The 20,402-nt window shown below is 42.3% G+C and overlaps 2 protein-coding genes across 21 annotated transcripts in view; both read right to left on the minus strand.

The window, feature by feature from the left end:
• The window catches only part of PPP3CB (protein phosphatase 3 catalytic subunit beta), a 48,536-nt gene extending 41,134 nt beyond the window's left edge, over positions 1-7,402 (minus strand). The window contains exon 1 of one of the 3 annotated variants that reach the window (XM_082632682.1): positions 7,065-7,402. In XM_082632682.1, the coding sequence (XP_082488808.1) occupies positions 7,065-7,149 (85 nt within the window). In that variant the 5' untranslated portion in view covers positions 7,150-7,402. The remainder of the gene's footprint in view (positions 1-7,064) is intronic. The other 2 variants (XM_082632683.1, XM_082632684.1) reach the window with 2 other exon arrangements.
• Positions 7,403-9,226: 1,824 nt separating this feature from the next.
• USP54 (ubiquitin specific peptidase 54) overlaps positions 9,227-20,402 on the minus strand; it is a 152,351-nt gene continuing 141,175 nt past the window's right edge. For 13 of the 18 annotated variants that reach the window (XM_082634281.1, XM_082634282.1, XM_082634283.1 and 10 more), the window contains 4 exons: positions 17,214-17,332; positions 16,464-16,604; positions 12,580-12,766; positions 9,227-10,535 (listed from right to left, as the gene is read on the minus strand). In XM_082634281.1, coding sequence (XP_082490407.1) covers positions 9,976-10,535; positions 12,580-12,766; positions 16,464-16,604; positions 17,214-17,332 — 1,007 coding nt within the window. In that variant the 3' untranslated portion in view covers positions 9,227-9,975. Of the gene's footprint in view, positions 10,536-12,579; positions 12,767-14,085; positions 14,220-16,463; positions 16,605-17,213; positions 17,333-20,402 lie in introns of those variants that run through there. The other 5 variants (XM_082634277.1, XM_082634287.1, XM_082634286.1 and 2 more) reach the window with 3 other exon arrangements.

Raw genomic sequence — 20,402 nt, forward strand, 5'->3', positions numbered from 1 at the left:
TACATTTCCAACCCTCATCTTTTGCCACTAACTCACATTCCGGACACATCCTATACTTCAGATATTTAATCTTCATTTTTAAAGTTACATCACTTTAGAAAAATCTCTGTACTTCGCACGCCCTATTATTTGGAGGTACACTATTCCCACCTTTTGTCTAACTTCTCCTTGTCCTTAAATCTCATTTCAGTGTTCCAATTCTTTTTTTTTTTTTGTATTTATTATTTTTTTTTTGCTTTATAACAAATTTAATCAGTTATACATATACATATGTTTCCATATCCCCTCAGTGTTCCAATTCTTGAAAACGTTTCCTGTTCCCAGGCTAGGTTAATGGTGCCCCCCTCCTTGTGGTCCCATAGCAAAGCATATGATGCACACCTACATCATGGCACTTATCAATTGTACTGTAAGTATCTTGTCTCCTCCTCAAGCTTATGAGCTCCTTGAAGGCGAGGGAGCTGTCTTTCATCTCTACATACCTAGTGATTAGAACATGTATACTAATGTCTACTGAATTTATGATACATTAGTTACAGTTTCTAAATTACTTATCTTACACTAATTTATGTAGCAATGACAATATATTTATAGTGCTTTATTTACAGTTTACAAACTGCTTTCACATACATAACGCTATCTCAGAGACATCCTGTGAGTTCAGTAGGGCAAGTTTTATCTCAATTGCACAAATAGGATAACACGTTCAGATAAGTTAATGGCTCTCTCAAGGTGTTTCAACTAGTAAGGGGTACAGCCATGATTGAAGCTGAGTTCTTCAGAATGCTACTCCAGTACTATCTGTCTTATACACACAATGACAATGCTCTTCTGACTAAGAGTCATCAAAACTCTCCTCTTCACCAAGAAGGGTATAACCCACTCAGATGCCACGGGTAGAAGCATGCTCTAAAGAAAGATTCAGCAGATCCTACAACACTGTCTCCAAAATTTCTAAGTATCCCTTGGATTCCTTTTAATTTGTGGTGGTTCTTTGAACAAAATAACCTTCCCTCAAAAACTGGTTCCCTTTCCTGGCTTATTTTTGTTATGGTATCATCATTCTCTGTTACTCTGACTTAAAATTTTGGTGTCATTGTTCTCTTTCTGGACTCCAAGTCCTACTGATTCTTCAAATTCTTTTTTTTTTTTTAACACCTCCATTGCTGCAATGCTAGTTCAAGTTCTTATTACTTTGTGTACGAGAAAACTCTAACTAAAATCTCTACTTTTCCTCCCCTTTTTTGTACAAAGCATAGGTAGATAAATCTACCCAAAAATTTGGGGTAGTTTCTTAAGGACTAAAGAATAAAGGGAAGAAAAGCCTGAAACTTATTTTCAAAGTCTTTCTTAACCATTCCCAGTGCCTTCCATGTCACTCCAATCTCTTCTGCTTTCAACTACCAATGCTCAAACAATCACTAAAGCAAAATTAGTCTGATTACTGTTTTCTCAAAAAGGTTTGCTCTTCCACCTGTTTCATTCCCACATCCAGTCACTGATCCAATATATCTACTTTCTAATATTACTCAGAATTTGTGTCATATCTGGTTTTTCTCTTTCTCTTAATTCATGCTGTGGTCATTCTGCACTTGGACTACTCCATTAATCTTCTGACATCCTGATTTAAGCCTCTCCCATTATAATATTTCATTCTACACAATATCACGTTAGCTTTCAAAAACCAAAATACTGGGTCATTCCTTTACTTTAAAACCTTCAATAGTAATAATGGTGATGGCTACCATTAGTTGAGTACTTACCATGTGTCAGGCCAGGCACTGCGGTACAAATTTTACATGAATTGTCTCTATTAATCCTTCAAAAATCCCATATTATTAACTCTATTTTGCAGATGAGAAAATTGAGGGTTGGTGATATTAAGTATCTTGTCCTCAGTGAAAAGGCTAAAGTAGAACTAGGTTCAAACCCAGGCAGTCTCACTCCAGAGGCTTAATCATCCAGTGTTCTTAATCATCCAGAGGCTATACTGCTTAGCTTAAGTTTCAGATCCTCAATTTTGTGTACAAAAAATCCTTTCCAACTTCATCTCCTGTTTGCCAAGAACTTTACACAATACTGTCACACATTTCATGCTTTTTTCAAACTCCATGCCTTTCTGTTGCTGTTTTCTCTACCAGAAAATATTTTCTCTATCGCAGCCCTACCTTATATCTGGAGAAATTCTACTCATCCTTTAAGGCCCCCCGCTCAAAACATAATCCTTTCAGTAAAGTTTCCCTCCAATTAAGACAGTTAATTCATTTTTTACAGCTCCAACAGCACTTTGTACCTAATTCATTATATTATTTATTTGCAATAATGTCTCCCCCACCAGACTGCCTCCAAGAGAATCTATCTTACTTAATTCAATTCTGTATCCCTAATGCCTAGTATTATGTCTGGTACAAAGCACATACTCGATAAATGTTGCACAAATAAATGTTCCCAATCTTTTGCTTATTTGAATCTCACCCATCCTTCAAGGCCTCTTTCCTCCTATACAAACCCTTGCTAGACCACTCCAGTCCAGAATCATCACTACCTCCTTTGAACTCAGCTTGCTGGGTCTGCCACTTATCTGGCAATTATTAATCACACCCAGCCTTATGACATAAATGATTAACTTTTCATGAGTGCTTATTTCCCCAAGGACCAAGACTGTATTTTATCTTTCACACTTCTGTTGTTTCCCTACAGTTTTTAGCTATACAGCAGGTACTAAATAAATATTTGCTATTTGATTACTTTGAATTTCCAAAATAAATTTTACATACCATACAAGGATGCCAATTAGCTTTAGCTTATTTCACCTCTGTGTATAAATAAACATTTTTATAATGAAATGAAGTCATATGATTGGCACTAAAACACACCTCATCTAATAAATCAAAATTCTTTCACCAAACTTTTCCTTATAACTCTTGCCAATTCATTCAATAGCTCTGAACCTAAAGCTTTTGCCTCACTACTGAGCAGCTGTATTTCCTCCTTGGCATTTTCCTTCTAGATGACTTGTTGCCAGTGTTCTCTTTCCTTCTCATGCGCGTTCTCTCTCTCTCTCTCCCTCTCTCTCTCTCTCTCTCTCACACACACACAATATTCTCTGTTCCTTTGCTTTCTCTAGGACACATGGTACTGAAGATTTATTTTAGTATGCTGAACAGTTTAACGAAGGTGGAAAGAAAAAGAAAAATCATTTTCAAGAGTTATCTTTTTTATTTATTTTTTGTTTGTTTGTTTTTTTGTTTTTTGAAGTATGTGGGCCTCTCACTGTTGTGGCCTCTCCCGTTGTGGAGCACAGGCTCCGGACCCGCAGGCTCAGTGGCCATGGCTCACGGGCCCAGCAGCTCCGCGGCATGTGGGATCCTCCCAGACTGGGGCACGAACCCGTGTCCCCTGCATCGGCAGGCGGACTCTCAACCACTGCGCCACCAGGGAAGCCCTGGAGTTATCTTTTTTAGATAGGTAAGTCCACAAAATAGCTTTTGTAAACAAAAATTAAAATTCAAGTTGCTTTAAAATATAATGAAATAGAACTAGTAAAAAACATTGAAGTAGCTATGTGACCCCAAGACCTATGTGGGTCATCTAAAAATCTGTAATGAAAATAAGCAATCCTAATAAAGCTAAGGTACTGGAAAACACGTTAGCCTCAGATTTATAAGCAGGGCAGCTGGCAAGAGAACCTAAATGAATCATAAGGCTGCCCATCAGATATATAATAGCTAAAAAACTTACAAAGCACACTCTTTAGCATTTTGGTTCAATCTGGAAGTCTGATAATTTAAGAGATAAGGATAATATAACCTATGAAATAAAGAAAACATGTTGAATGCAAAAGAGAGTCACATTGTGGGTGCTAAAATGAACATATACACAATACAGACAATGCATTCTAAGCGATAAAGGTGAATTTTTGTATCAGGAGTAATAGATTTAATAATCTCAAGGGATAATCTAGTTTTACAAATCTGGGACCTCATCTATACAGCAAAAAGTACATTTTAAAAGTATCTGGAAAGAAAAGGAAGTACCTGAACAATTCAGGTCAAGCAAATTTCCGGGCGAGGAGGGAGAGCAATATACATAAATTCAGGGTTTTATACTTAAATTACACACACAAATTTTGCTGATGTGTCAATAAGGCATTCACGCCAATACAATCAGCTGTTTTTCCTAGTTTGTTTCTATTTTCTTATTTTCAACTTCCTATCTTAGCTAAAGATAGAAAAATGCTTAACAGAAAATTGTCAAGAGGGCATACTATCTCACCTAAACCACTTGGGCTACAACAACTTTCAAACAGAATTTGACCAGAGCCAGCAGCTGGAGCAGGCTCAGAACTGAACTGCTTTAACTAGCCAGGAAACCTAATCACCCATAATCAGGGATATGGAATTACCACTAATAATTTCAGTGAATAGATAATTTATACATGAATCACCTATAGTATTCCAAGATCTCAAACTTCACATGATGTGAATTTCAGGCATTTGATATTAAACACAGAAAGACCTATTTCCCCTTCAAAACCTATGTGACCATAAAATATAGGCCTCCTGACTAGAAGTGTAAGAGTATAAAATTTAGAGACCACAAGGAAAAGTTTCAGGGAGTAAAAGACTACTTGTATTCAACGTCAACGATGGTCTCCATAACATTACTACTATGAAATGGTACTGATGCAAAACTAGCACATACTGGAATTAAAAGAAATCTGGGGCTTCCCTGGTGGCGCAGTGGTTGAGAATCTGCCTGCCGATGCAGGGGACACGGGTTCGTGACCCGGTCCGGGAAGATCCCACATGCCGCGGAGGGGCTAGGCCCGTGAGCCATGGCCACTGAGCCTGCGCGTCCGAAGCCTGTGCTCCGCAACGGGAGAGGCCACAACGGTGAGAGGCCCGCGTACCGCAAAAAAGAAAAAAAAAAGAAATCTGGATTCTTAACAAGTTAAACCTAAGTTGAACTAGCACTGTGGTCATATATCTTCAGGAAACTGGTGTTCTTTGTCATCAAATGCAACATTAGAGTACAATTATTGACTGAGAAAGACAAGAAAAGCTTGAAGACGAAATCTAAAAGGAGATTTCTGTACGAAAGGTAAGTTTCCCAGAAACTTCCAAGGAAGCCAGAGACTCCATGAGCAGCACAAACCAGTCTGTTGCACACTATATCTAAAGCATGTGATCCATATCAGTCATTCCAACTAGCTAACAAATTCCATGAAGAAATGAAAGTTGTCTTGAAGAATATACTACAAAGCACATGAGATCTTATATCCATGAGCTCTACTAAACTGTAATTTTCTTACCAACAAAGTCCTATTTACCTAAATCAAGTGACTTTTATTTCATACCAATAAACTGCAAACATGACTGTGTCTTGCATTCAAAACTCACCCCTAAGGAATATGCCTTATGTCTGGAATCTTATTTTTACTGTATTAAAGCAGTACAAGGGAAATATTACCACATACTTGACAAGAAACAAGAAGATTCACAAGCATAAGGAGAGCATAAACTCACTGTTCAGCAATGTGACTGGTTGTCCCATCTAATAGTAGGCTGAAAAGTACCCAGGGAAATTAACAGACAGCACAAGTATACTGTCAGCAAATTAACAGGCAGCCCATGTCTCCTATTCCCATCCCCACAGAACTTCAGGATTTCACGATAGGATGAATGCCTGAACTACCAATCTTTTTTCTTTCTCTTTTTTAAAAGATTTCTCAGGACAAGGATTCCATAAACTCTTTTTTAAGTTCATTCCAATAACTGGCCTGAACAGATAGTATTAAGTTTTTTAAATTATCTACATAGCCTAGATACAAATTAGTGTTATTATTATTAAAGGAGACTCGAATTGACAAATTAAAATTAAAAAAACACAAAGGAAAAAGTTTTTCTTGTTTTTAAATATTTTAATGAAAACATATCTGGTCAGATTTCCAAAACTGGGCTAACAGTGTTTACATTGTGCCAATATACTTAAGAAGCTGAATGAAATAAATAAATAAAACAAATAAAAGAAGTATCTATCTTTCAGAAATAAATGTGATACAATAAGGAAACCTTTATTCTAAAATGATTTCAATTTATTGACCAAGCTACAGGATAAAGAAAAATCATTTCAAATTATGTTTTTCACCTCCGCAGCAGTGCTTGAAGTTGATGGGCTCTCCCAGAGAGCGTGGAAATCTTAAGCAACTCTCAATTAGCCCTCAATTTCTCTATCTTAAATTAATCTGCTGGCCTGTGGTCGTTAAACAACCATAAATTCTGCACCAGCTGAGAAATATTTAATTTTTTCTTCTAGGGGGAGTGTGTGGGTGTCTGCCTTCAAAGGAGGGCTTTGGCCTTTGGCCAAAGAGTGTTGACGGTTTTCTACGTAAATGCTTCTTCCTATCCCTGAAGATTTTTTCTCTTTTATGCTGTCTTTTTTCCATCTATTCTGTACTTAAAGCCGGGGCCCCCAAATTCTGGCTCGTCCCTTCACCCTTGTCCGATCCCATACAGTTCCCCCAATTTCCGCGCGGGGTGACACCTGAGGGCCGAGCGCGAACCCCTGCGGCTGGCGCTAACTAGGCGCGAATAGGGCAGACGGCTGTCATTGGGGGAGCAGACATGGGCCAAAGCCGAGGTGATTTCTGACTGCTCATCGCCCGGCCCCGCGTGGCTGAAGGTCTCCGAGACCCTCGGTCCGCCCCGGCAAGCCAGGCGTGCAGCTGTCGCGGTGCAGGAAGCTAATCGCGGCCTCTGGGCCGCTTGTGACAGACCGGGCAGGAAAAGAAAGGGGCTCACTGCGACTAGTAGCCTCACCCCTTCGGCTAGGAGACCCCAGAGCGAAACCCCGCCTCGGCCAGAAGGCAAGCGAGAGACCGCGGAGCCGCCGCCACCGACTCAGCCCAGCCCAGCAGGGGCCCGCCCAGGGGCCACTCCCCAAGGGAGGCAGCCAGTCATTCGCCCGCCCTTCCGGGCCCGCTCGGGAGGGGACGGTCTCCCGCCCGCCCTCACACAGCTACCTCCTCAGGCCAGGCCCTCAGGGCTTCGTCCACCTCTCACCTTTGACGACTCGGTCAGCCCCGGGAGGGGGCGGCGGGGGCGGGGGTGGGGGCGGTGCAGCCCGGGCCGGCTCCGGGGCGGCCATGCTGGGCCCGGGGCTCGGCTAGGCGCTGGGCCGGGCGGGGTTGGGGGCGGGGGCGGCGGCTACCAGAGCCAAGCGGCGGCGCCGCCGGGGAACATGGCGGACCCTCTTTCCCTACAGAGGGGCTAAGACCAGCATGCACCGCGCGTGCGGGGGCGGGGGCGGAGCAGGCTCTAGGGACTTGGGCAAAATTACTGAGGCTAGGAGAGAAACGGGACGAGCCAAGGGACCAGGTGAAAATTCTGGGCAGGCAGAAACAAAAGAGTGAGAAGAGATGGCTGTCTGCATCTAGTTGCTGCGGTGAATGAGTGCTAGGGAACACGACACCGGCTTTTATGGAGCTCCCAGTAAGATGCGGAGACTTGATCAAACCTAAGAATCTCCTACTAATAGAGAAAAAATATATAACAATTTGACTACCGAATCCGGGTACTTTGGTTGGTAACTGAAAGGAGAAATAGAGGAAGCATTCTAGATTCTAGAGCAAAGCAACAGTTCAGAATGGAGTCTGAGAGAGAATCTGACTGACCCTTGTGTTTAGAGCCTGGAACTGTCAAGAGTCTGGAGGCACAGAGTAACAATGCAGGTAGAGCAGACTAGGCTCCAAGGGTTAAGAATCAAAACAGGTAAGAGGAAAGAAAGGGATGACACCAAGAGATGTTCAAAGAGTACAGAATTCACCTGAAAAGGACACAGCCTCCCTCTTGATTCATTCAGAAAACAGAGATTACGAAGGCAGAGGAGCAAGTAGGGAATTGGAAATTAGTTCCTCATAAGAAATACCTCACAGGATATTTCTCTGCGTATACAGAAATGTGGGCCCAGGTTTTCTACGGAAACTTTAAAGAGACAGACACTCATGGGGAACGGAGTAGTGGGACAAGAACTGACTGTTCGGGACTTCCCTGGTGGCACAGTTGTTAAGAATCTGCCTGCCAATGCAGGGGACACGGGTTCGAGCCCTGGTCCCGGAAGATCCTACGTGGTGCGGAGCAACTAAGCCCGCGTGCCGCAACTACTGAGCCCGAGAGCCACAACTACTGAAGCCCACGCACCTAGAGCCTGTGCTCCGCAACAAGAGAAGCCACCGCAATAAGAAGCCCGAGCACCACAACAAAGAGTAGTCCCCGCTCGCCGCAACTAGAGTAAGCCCGTGCACAGCAAAGAAGACCCAGTGCAGCAAAAATAAATTAATTAATTTTTAAAAAAAGAACTGACTGTTCAATTAATAATTATTAGAAGAAGAGTGTGTGTATGACACCAGGAAAGGTACTGGATCATCAACAGAGACCAGCATATCCACTAAGATCTATGTATCTTGATGGCATAGGATTCAAGTAGCATAGGGTGAGAAATGCCTGCCCATCCTCCTGCTCAATACTACATGTGCTCAGAATCTGTTCATAATAGATGGTGATAATTAGATAAGAAGTTGTTCAAAGGTCTCAAAGAGCACCTTTCTACCTCTTCATTTTGTCAATCTCAGTGATCGTGAGAGCTGGGGTAAAAGAGAAGAGAAATGCCCAATGGGTATTCTTTGCAAAGGGAACTCACAAAATATTTTTTAGAGGGAGGTGAATTTGGGAGTGAGGCAGGGGTGAAAATGGATCTTTCTGGCATGGAAGTGCAATAATTCCACAGGGGAAGGGGAGCGGCAGCCATGGGAAGAGAGCAAGGAAAGGATACGAGGCGCATCACAAACTTGTAGAGGGAGGGCACCAAGAGTACCTAGATCAGGAGTGAGTTTGTAAGAGGAGTTTGAATCCCCAGAAAATCTCCCTAAGGAGGGAAGGAGAGTGTTGAGTGCCTCTTGGCAGGAAAGGATAGAAAATATACTAGTGGCAATAATAACAAGGAAAGTCGCTCCATATTAGGACCCATTGACTCCTACCTTGAATATATACCCTTCAACTATCCTTCAATTCCTCTTTGGCTCCTCACTTTCACTCTGTCAAAAGCCATATACAGAGCCCCAGGCCACTGGGAACTGGTATTTCTTGCTTCTCCAGGCTTCCCCACCCCAATACAAAAGAGCAAGAGCATACAAAAGGGATTAAATAGACAATTAAGTGACAAGGAATTAAATAGAACTATCTTATAGATTTATTAATGAAAAATACTTTACAAAAACAGTATGTTTGGCCCTAAAATAGTTCAGCTGACTCTCAGGGTTTACAACGGCGACTGAGCGAGTGGCAGTAATGGCTCTGCTGCTGAGGACAGGAGGGTATGTTAGTGTGCCTGACTCCATCTGTTCAGAAGAGCAATTGTTATGTTGGCAGCCTCGCATTCTAGGCCAAAAGTTTGAGGGCAGAGGAACAATCTGGGCAGGTGGGTTAGCCTGAATGATGTGGTCAAGACCAAGACTACAGGGCTACATGTCCCTCCAAGGATGGTGGATTGGGAAGACAGAAGGTCAGGTAATAGGGACAGGTGGATAAAACAAAGAAGTTGGTAATATAATAAGGAACAGAATACGAGGGCTCAGGTGGAGGTGGGGGCATAGAGTATTCAGGAATAAAATGGTGACCCTAAGATCCTAAGGAATGGCTAGTGTCCAGAGTAATATGGATTCATCTTTAAGGTGGGTCAAATAAAGCCCTAAACAGCAGCTGCTTCCTTTTGCTAGGTGAATGGAAATTGGAATTTCAAATATTCCCTCTCAAAGAGCCAGGTCTCTTTAGCAGTTCCTGGCACCCCTAGGAGAAGGTGCCAACTCTATGTTGAGATGAGACTAGCACAGCCCCAGCAGGGATGCAGGGTACCAACTCTGCTGCAGTACAATTTAACAGAGAAAGCTGTGGCTCCAGGAGAGGAAAGGGGTGACCTTTACCACCTGCTGTGCTGCAGGGCTCTAGCCCTGATCTGCTCTCTTCCAGGGGCATCTGCTAGAACAAACAGAAACTCCTCTCTCCCTGTCCTCCTGTGTCCAGATTGCAGGGTATAACTGCTTTGCCTCCAGTCATCATCTGGGGGCATATCTACTCTTCGAGGACCAGGGGCTCGAACCCCTGGAATAGGACCTGAATTCCAAGCTGACCTCAGGGGTACACGAAGACTGCTTGACGGTAGGGACACAGGGTAAACAATGGGAGGGTGGGAGGGTGAATGGAAAAGATCCTCCCAGGACTGAGCATGAAGAACCTGAAGGCCCTGGTGTCTCTCTGGTAGTGTGGCAGTGTGGGTTAGCTGAGGCTTGCACTCTGGAGTAGTCAGGAATCTGGCGCCAATATGCTGGTTGGTCTCTGACCACGCTCCCCGGGAGGCATCTGTTCTGGAACGATGGGGGAGACTCCGGTAGTTCAAAGTCCTTCCTGTGTGCTTGACCGCTTCGGAAGTTTCACCCCTGTCACACATAGCCAGAAACTGCCGGACACTCCTCGAAGTTCCTGGGAAGAGAAAAGAAACCCAACGATTGAGCATCTTCAGTAAAACCATTCTCCTTTCCAGAGGACCATTTCTGGCTGTTCCTTCCAACTCCCCACCTCTCCAAGAACATACACATAAGGGAAAGAAGGAACCTAGTTTTGCTTTTAATTTCATTTTTTAAAATTCTTAATAAACATTAAAATCAAGTCTCTTACCTCCAACCTGTGCAAATGAAACAGTCTCCTGGATGTTGCCATACTTCTATCTCACTGCACTATAATCCTTCCTCCAAAAGACAGACAGACAGACACACACACACACACAGAGTCACACACAAATGGCTCTCTAATATTGCAAATATATGTTCTCACTGTGACAACTTTACTCCTTAGAGCCACCACTCCAAAACATCACTCAGTTTTTCTTAACATGGTATCTTCACTGAAGTTAAGCTGTGTCTGCTTACATTCTTGCTCATTCTCCAAGATCTCTGCTTTTGTTTGCACCACTCCCACATACATAATGTGGAATGCCTTTTCTATACATTGATTCCCCTTTACTTAAAAGAAACAAAATAACTAATTTTCCAAAAATCACTTCTAAACAATATTTTTCATTCTTTATTTTAAAATTCCATCAACACCTGTACTATACTTACACATATATATATATATCTGACTATTGAAACTCTGAGCTCTTTGAGAGCAGAAAGCTGCCTTCTTTCTCCCCTGTATTCACTGTAGCATTTGGTGCAAAACAAGTTGCAATAAATGCTGCCTGACTAATCAGATACCCCTAATAACTGTCAAAGGAGGCTGGCTACCTGGCTGTTCCACTGAGTAATATGAAGTCCATTTATCCAGAAGGCCTGCGTATCCAAAGGTCCCTAATATTTGGACACAAATATCAACAATACTACTCTATCTTCTGTTCTAAGAATGACAACCATCCCTTGCCCTGGGGATTTACATATCCACAGACAGGTTTCTCAACCTCGGCTCTACTGATATTTTGGGCTGACAATTCTTTGTTTTGGGGATGGGATGGGGTGTGCAAGGAAACTGCTTGTGCATTGCTGGATGTTTAGCAGCATCCCTGGCCCCTCTACCCACTAGAAGCCAGTAGCACCTCCCCTTTCCCGTTGAGAATCACTGCCTTAAACTGTAGATTCGGCCCATAAGGAGGAAAAGGAACAAATCTAGCTGTGGAGGGTCAAAGCCAAAAGGATACTGTCCACCTTCCCCAGGATTGTCTGGGTCTCTATACATGGCATGGATATTCCAAGGATCTTTCCAAGTCTCCCATTCACACCTCGTCCTACTAGATCAGGGGTCCCCAACCCCTGAGCCACGGTCTGCTATCGGTCCATGGTCTGTTAGGAACCAGGCCACACAGCAGGAGGTGAGCAGCAGGGGAGCAAGCGAAGCTTCATCAGTATTTACAGCCGCTCCCCATCACTCGCTTTACCACTGGAGCTCTGCCTCCTGTCAGCATTATGGCGAGTTGTATAATTATTTCATTATATATTACAATGTAATAGTAATAGAAGTAAAATGCACAATAAATGTAATGCGCTTGAATCATCCCCAAACCATCGCCCCTGGCCCTCCCATCTGTGGAAAAATTGTCTTCCACGAAGCTGGTCCCTGGTGCCAAAAAGGTTGGGGACTACTGTCCTAGACCATTGCTCATCTGAGACTCGGGATGGAAGGAGAGGAAACTAGCTGATAGAGATGACACTTCCTGTTTTGGGGGATCCTAAAGACTGGGTATTAACTCCCCTTGGTCACTTAAAAGCATACCCTATCATGACTGAAGCAATTCATTTTCATGGGTAGTTAGATTCTGGGAGCTCTGGTCTAGACCATGTTGCCCAAGAAATGATTTAATCATAATTCATCTAGATCAATGCTTCATCTTTAAAGCAGTAATTCATATCCCTTTACAACCCCACCTGTGACCCCTCTTCCCCCACCCCCCAACAGGTGTACTGATTTGATTCTTCCAAGTCCCTGGAAATGTACCACATTCCAGCACATAATAGTAGATTGGGGGGAGAGTTACCTGGGGGTCTATGGGGCTCCCCTGCCACGTTGGGCATCAAGACATCTGGGGACAGGAACTGTGGTTGGGATGGGTAGAGTTGGGGACCAAGGAGAAACACAGGAGGGTCATGGATGACAGGGAGGGAAGAGGAGCTGGAACAACGGTGCCCGGTTTCCAAAGGCTTTTTCCTCACGTTTGATGAATCCTTATAATGAGACAAGACAAAAAAACATAGAGATGAGGATTAACACACAGCAGGATATGGTTGGGTAAACAGTGAGGAAAGCAGGGGGCGATGGAAGGAACTAGAGTACAAGCATTCCTTAATCTAGAGAGGGACCCAATTTACTTGTCACTCTCCCTATCAGCCCCTCTAGGAAACATCCTGACCACTATGAACTGGAGACACCAAACTATAGATTCTCGTCCCTTAATCTATCTTCCTCATAACCCTCACCTTCCCAAACTTAACATCACGGTCTTTAGCAAACTCCTTAATGCTAATAGTAGAATTAGAAAGATTGTGATAGAAATTTAAAAATAGAGAAGAGGGGAATTCCCTGGCGGTCCAGGACTATGTGCTTTCATTGCCAAGGGCGCGGGTTCAATCCCTGGTCAGGGAATGAAGATCCCACAAGCTGCTCAGCATGGCCAAAAAAAAAAAAAAAAAAAAAAAAAGTAACAAAAGCCTCTAAAAAAATACATAATTAAAAATTAAGAAATTAAAAATAGAGAAGAAATGAGAGAAATTCAGAAAGCCTGAGAGATTGAAAAAGAAAATTCTACACTCTCTATAAATATTGGGAACTAATATATATCTCCCTAAATGTACAATCAAAAACTCTCTATTCCATCTTTCCCATTACTGCTACACTCTACAGTCTCCACTTTGATGCTGCCTGTCAAGTTTGTACCCATTGATGCTTATGACCTGCTCTATACTCCATTCAACATTCGCTTCTCTGGCAAAATCTCAGAAATATCCCCTTTAACATATGAAACACGAATATGTCCAAAATTGAACCAACATTCTTCCAAACTCCTCCTCCTGGTACTGTATTTTCTTGTCACCTAGACTCAAATGTTGACACTGCCCTTGATTTTGCACTTTTCTTCCACAATTCCATTAGTTGCCTATGCCATGTAATGTCATTTCTACCTATAGGTTTTATATTTAAACTCAATTGGACCACTGCAGCAGCCTCCAATTTAGTCTTCCTATCTCCAGCCCACTACCTCCTTAGTGCAGCCTGCAAGTTCCTATGTGATATGGCAATGCTGATCTTTCTCATTTTATCTCCTACCATTCCTGTGCCTTTTACACTCTAACCTGCTTAACGTTCCTCAAACACACCAAGCTCATTCCACCTCAGGTCCTTTACACTCTGCGTTTCTGTTACTGGGAATGTTCTTCCCGTGGCTTACACCTTCATGTCACTGAGGTCTCTGATCAAATGTTACTTTCTTAGAGCTGATTTCCCTCACTACTCTATCAAAAATAGCCCTGAGAATAACCACTATTACCTCTTTACTCCTTATCCTCTTCCTTTGTTTTATTCTTCTTTATCACACATTGTCTGGGGTTTACTTGTTTATTGTCTTTCTCTCCTAGTAGAATACATTTTTCACTCCAGTATCCCCAGCACCTTGAACAGCTCCTGGAACATTACAGGCACTTAATAAATAATATATTAAATAAAATCATCTATATGCCAGTATATCTTATTTCCTTTACTAGATTGTAAGATATTTTGTGTTGTTCCATCGGTGTGTGCTCGTAGCACCTAACAACAGCATGGCACATGGTAGGCATTTACCACATAGCATAAGGACCAGGTGCTAGTCCTCTTGGCATGTGACACAGCCATAGACACCACTCTTCACTGGTTTCCCTTCTATCTCTCTGGTCTCTCTTACCAAGTCTCCTTTTGGGATTCTTCAGAAGAACCACCTTAAATCTGATACTCTTCAGGGATATGTCCTGGTTCCTCGCCTCTTTTTGTAATACTCTTTTCCTCTTTTTTAGTGGCTATGATTCCCGAATCTCAATTTCAAGTTTATATGTCTCACACCCAAAGGCCTACCAGATACCTATCTCCACTCAAGCTTAATATATCCAAAATTGCAGATATCTCTCCCCCCAAATATATTCCTGCTTCTCCTCCCTCAAATATTATCATTATCAACCTACAATTCCTAGATATTATCCTTGATTCTCCTTTCCCCATATCCAGGCAAGTAGGTATCAAACACATTAATTTTTACTTCCTAATTGGCTCTCCAGTATGTCCACTTCTATCCTCCCAAACTCCTTACTGTGGTTCGTGATATGACCCTTGTTTATAGTCTTTCCAGTCTCACTTGTCAATACTCTCCATCCTTCCCTCACCAGACGCTAATCATGCCATACCAATGAGCTTCTTTTAACTCAGTTAATGTCTGCTTCAGGTCCCTTTTTCTGCTACATTCTTTTTACTTCCTGCAGGAAGACTTCCCTGATTCTTCAAGCCTGGTTTAGATGTCCCCTCTATTATGCTTCCATAGCATTAAATTCTATCATATTATATTACAATTGTTTATTTATCTGTCTCCCCCAGTAGACTGTAAAGTCATGAGAGCAGGGACTGTATCTAGCTCACTCACCACCATTTCCCCAGCATCTGGCACAATACCTAGAACATAAGCTCAAAAAGCATTTGTTTAAAAGAATGAATCGGGACTTCCCTGGTGGTCCAGTGGTTAAGACTTCGCCTTCCAATGCAGGGGTTGTGGGTTCGATCCCTGGCAGGGAGCTAAGATCCCACAGGCCTCGTGACCAAAAAACCAAAACATAAAACAGAAGCAATTTTGTAACAAATTTAATAAAGACTTTAAAAAAATGGTCCACATCAAAAAAAAAAAAAAAGAATGAATCAGTGAATAAATGAATGATACAGAAGCCAGGACAAAGGAAGCCAACTCTCCTAGGAAAATAACAATTCGCCATTAAAGGTATATGAGAACAAATATTGGGAAGAAAAGACCATCTTTTCCAAAAAGAATGGCCACCTGTTCAGAGCTCTTTAGAAACTTATGAGCAATAAACTGGAAAAAATGACTACCTCTAGGGAAAGAAGTTGGATCTGTAGAAGTGGTGGAAGAGACAGGGGTTTTTTTTGTACCTTTTAATTTTTATATTACATTTTTAAGACCTGTTTTTTAGTATTTATCAAACTGACCTGGTGAGCACACTTCAATGTACTGGTGCTTTGTATCCTGACCCCTACTGTAATAAAAATTCAACTTGCCTTGGGCAAGTGTGTGAAATTCTCAAAAGGCACGTTTTAGAAACCCAACCACTGAAACTATTTGAGTTTGCTGATCTCTGCTGACTTGGGTGTTCCTGTCCTTTTCACATACAGATTACTGTATTAATGCCGTATGAAAAGCCCCAAGGATGAGGATTTTAAATCATTTTCCTTCTCTTGCTAATGTACATGCTTCATTTCAGCTTGAAAGCACACTGGACCCCACTCAGTCATGTACTAGGATGGGGAAGAAAAGGCAAAAAAAAATACTCCATCCCATCTCTTCTCTTCTTCCTTTGATTAGTACAGTGGGTTCTGACCCAGTCAGCAGCAGTGGCTTCTCCGAGACTCCTCTTGAGGCTGCTAGTACTCTTCTCATCCTGGGGAAGCCTATAATACACCTTCCAGAACTGCTACAGAGAAGGAACAGTCTTCTAGGCTCCAAGTAAATGTGTGTCAAGAAAATAATGACTATGTGTCCTCATTTTTGCTGAGTGTATCTGGCTTTCCCCCAGATTACAACCTTCAGTTTCTCCTGCCCCTTCACCTGCAGTATATTTTTACCTAGCAAGAGAAAGAGCATGCTCTGAATAGATAGACCCTGATTCTACTTACAAAACTGTGGGAAGAGACTGGGACCTCCTCCCTCTCTGAGACAACGGTGCCACTGAGACTGCGTGAGATGCGCCGAAAGTTCTCTGCACCATACTGATCATCCTCCCCACACTCCCTGCTGGGGCCTCGGCCAGGTGCAGCCTTCAAACACACAGACACACACAGGCAGACACATAGCACCAGACCTGTGGTTTTCCCACAGACACTGTCCCGAGGGATATGGGAGAGAATAGGGTAAGACTCACTAGTAGATATCTGAATTAGACGTATTTAAAAGGTAGTGGCCATGTGGCAATCTCCTCTCACTCAAAAGAAGCCCAATCTTGGACGAAGTGAGTGAGTGGCATGGACATATATACACTACCAAATGTAAAATAGATAGCTAGTGGGAAGCAGCCGCATAGCACAGGGAGATCAGCTCGGTGCTTTGTGACCACCTAGAGGGGTGGGATAGGGAGGGTGGGAGGGAGATGCAAGAGGGAGGGGATATGGGGATATATGTATATGTATAGCTGATTCACTGTTATACAGCAGAAACTAACACAACATTGTAAAGCAATTATACTCCAATAAAGATGTTAAAAAAAAGAAGAAAAAAAAAAAGAAGCCCAATCATAGACCTTCTTCTCTTCCAACAGCCCCACATTACCATGCCGCTGCTTTACCACCAACCCTACCACTCATATCTCTCCATAATTCTTTCCCAACACATCACCCCATGCCCAAAACTTTAGCACCTGAGGTGGCTACCTGAGAAGTAGACACTGTATTGGCTCCATGGAGACTTTGCTCCATTTCTGCTGTTGGGGTCTTTGAGAGATCAAGGCCAGGGGCTGAGCGCAACCTCCTCCCTATACCATCTGTAGAGCCTGAGGAGGAAAACATAAATACAAGTTGAAGCCATCTCTTCTCCTGGAGTCTAAACTCAGTCTGGCAGCACAAAACTCAGGAATTCTTGTTTCATTAAATAACAAATATGCATCTCTGAATCCACTGGAGGATGGGCTCCTGGAATGTAGAAACAGGAGTTTCAGAATATGGATAGCTTCCTATAAGGCCATAAGGATCTCAAAACACAGGCCTTGAAGAACCTTGTTGAGAAAGGGCTCTGTGGACAGATAGCTGAATAGTAAATATAATCAGCTTTGCTTCTGTCAGCCTTGGGCCCAAGACTTATAATACATACAGAGGAAATTATCTGATATAGTGATTCTCTAGATCATCTGTGATGACAAAGGAACTATTATCTCCAGTCGGTTTAGGAATTGAAAATTATCATAGTAATCACATATTAAACCGCCTCATTTTACAAAGCAGGAAAATGAGTTCCAGGATCTGACAATTAGTAAGTAGTTTAACCAGGATTAAAACTCAAGTCTCTGCATTTACACTTCCAGTTATATACTATGAGCAGGAGCTCTTCAGCAACATTTTGTATGTGCAGTGCTCTTTTATTTCCCCCATTAGCTTCTCTCTTTTATTCACTTAAATTCTAAACAAATTCTAAATGTTTATCTCTTCCTCAAAATCTTGCGAGACTATTAAGAGATGAGCTGCTCCAAACTGGATATGTGACTCCCAAGGGGCTCACCCCAATACAACTAATTAAGCCTTCCATTCTGAAAATGCACACATCCTTGACCTACATTTGATATATATGTCTATTGCCAATTCATGTCTTGATTTGATATTTTGATTCTAATATGTGTCCCTGGCTAAAGCATGATATTACTGATACTAAGCTAGAAGGCCAGTTATTTTCAATATTTCCTTCTGCTTAAATGCAGTGGTTCCAATACTACCTCAGATTCATCTAGAACTTTAAAAAAATACAGCTTTGTGTACCTCTCTGCAGACCTACTGAATCAGAATCTTTCTGGTTGGAGCCTGGGAATATTTATTTTTAAAAGGTTTCCACAAAAAGTGTGGGAGAATATCCTCAAACATTGTTGGAGGAAATGTGAAATGTTATAGTCTTCCTAAAAAGCAATCTAGAGATAACCATTAAGACTGAAAATATATTTACCCTCTTAACCAATAGTTCTACTCCTGGGAATAAGAAGCAAAACTATCTGTTTATTGCAGCCTTGTTTGTAGTGGCCAAGAACTAGAAATAAAGTAATGCCCATCTATAGCAGAATGGCTAAATACATTACACTATCCTCAATATCAAATATTGTCCAGCCACTAAAAAGAATGAATTGAGTTAAACTAGACGACTTAGAGGAATTTTCATCAAGTATTGTTGAGTTAAAGGAAAAAAATATGTAATATTATCCCCAAACCAAAAAATACTATATATGTAGGTCTATATAGGATGATATGAACAGAGAAATACAGAAATATGCACATTAGATTACTGTCTGAGAAGGTGGTGGGGGATAAATGGTAGGGATTGATTTGAAGGAAGGAGAGAGAAACAAAAATTGTCTGTAATAAAAACATCATGGGAACTTCCCTGGCTGTCTAGTGGTTAAGAATCTGCCTTCCGGGCTTCCCTGGTGGCGCAGTGGTTGAGAGTCCGCCTGCCGATGCAGGGGACACGGGTTCGTGCCCCGGTCCGGGAAGATCCCACATGCCGTGGAGCGGCTGGGCCCGTGAGCCATGGCCGCTGGGCCTGCGCGTCCGGAGCCTGTGCTCCGCAAAGGGAGAGGCCACAACAGTGATAGGCCCGCGTACTGCAAAAAAAAAAAAAAAAAAAAAAAGAATCTGCCTTCCAATGAAGGGGACATGGGTTTGATCCCTGGTCAGGGAACTAAGATCCCACATGCAATGGGGCAAGTAAGCCCATGTGCCGTAACTACTGAGCATGCAGGCCACAACTAGAGAGCCCATGTGTCACAACTACTGAGCCCACGTGCTATGGAGCCTGCACGCTCTGGAGCCCGTGCACCACAACTACAGAGAAGCCCGCCCAGTGCAGCAAGGGGCACATGTGTCACAACGGAAGATCTTGCATGCCACAACTAAGACGCGACGCAGTCAAAAATAAAATAAAATAAATAAATAAATATAAAACAACAACAACAAAAATCATGTGTGCTATGATCCCATTTATATAAAATTATTCTGGGTTTCCCTGGTAGCGCAGTGGTTAAGAATCTGCCTGCCAATGCAGGGGACACAGGTTCGAGCCCTGGTCCAGGAAGATCCCACATGCCGCGGAACAACTAAGCCCGTGCACCACAACTACTGAGCCTGTGCTCTAGAGCCCGTGAGCCACAACTACTGAGCCCACGTGCCACAACTACTGAAGTCCATGTGCCTAGAGCCCATGCTCTGCAACAAGAGAAGTCACTGCAATGAGAAACCCGCACACCGCAACAAAGAATAGCCCCTGCTCGCTGCAACTAGAGAAAGCCCGCGCACAGCAATGAAGACCCAATGCAGCCAAAAATAAATAAAAATAAAAATAAATAAATTTATTAAAAATAATAATAATAAAATTCTTCTTTTTTTAAAAAAACCCATTCTTCAGGTGACTATGGTGGGCAGCCAGATTTAAGAATTACAGCTGTAATGGTTAGAATTTGGTGCTCCTCTAATCAAGTCAAGTGTGATTCCTACCTAGACAAGAAGGTAGCCATTGGAACCTCCTGAAGAGAGTAGACACTTACTCCTTTAAAGATACTTAAACAGAGGTGGAGGTGGCCTTCTGTAAGGAGTACTGTTGACGGGTCTTCTCGATTTGATAGAATTAAGGTGACATCTACTCACTGATCAATAGTAACAAGAAGAAAGACTACCAGACATTATGTACTTCTTGATATGATATAAGAAGTCTAAGTACTACCTATGAAATATTCTTATTTTTAAAAAGTAAACCTGATTTTAATCAAGAATCAAGCCTCCTAACCCTAAGTACCAAGTTATAGGGAAAAAGAGGGTCTTAGGAGAACATGTTTTAAAAACAAAATGACAACAAAAAAACCTCTCCTA

This window comes from Mesoplodon mirus, assembly GCF_964341445.2.
Source record: "Mesoplodon mirus genome assembly, chromosome: 2".
NCBI lineage: Eukaryota > Metazoa > Chordata > Mammalia > Artiodactyla > Ziphiidae > Mesoplodon > Mesoplodon mirus.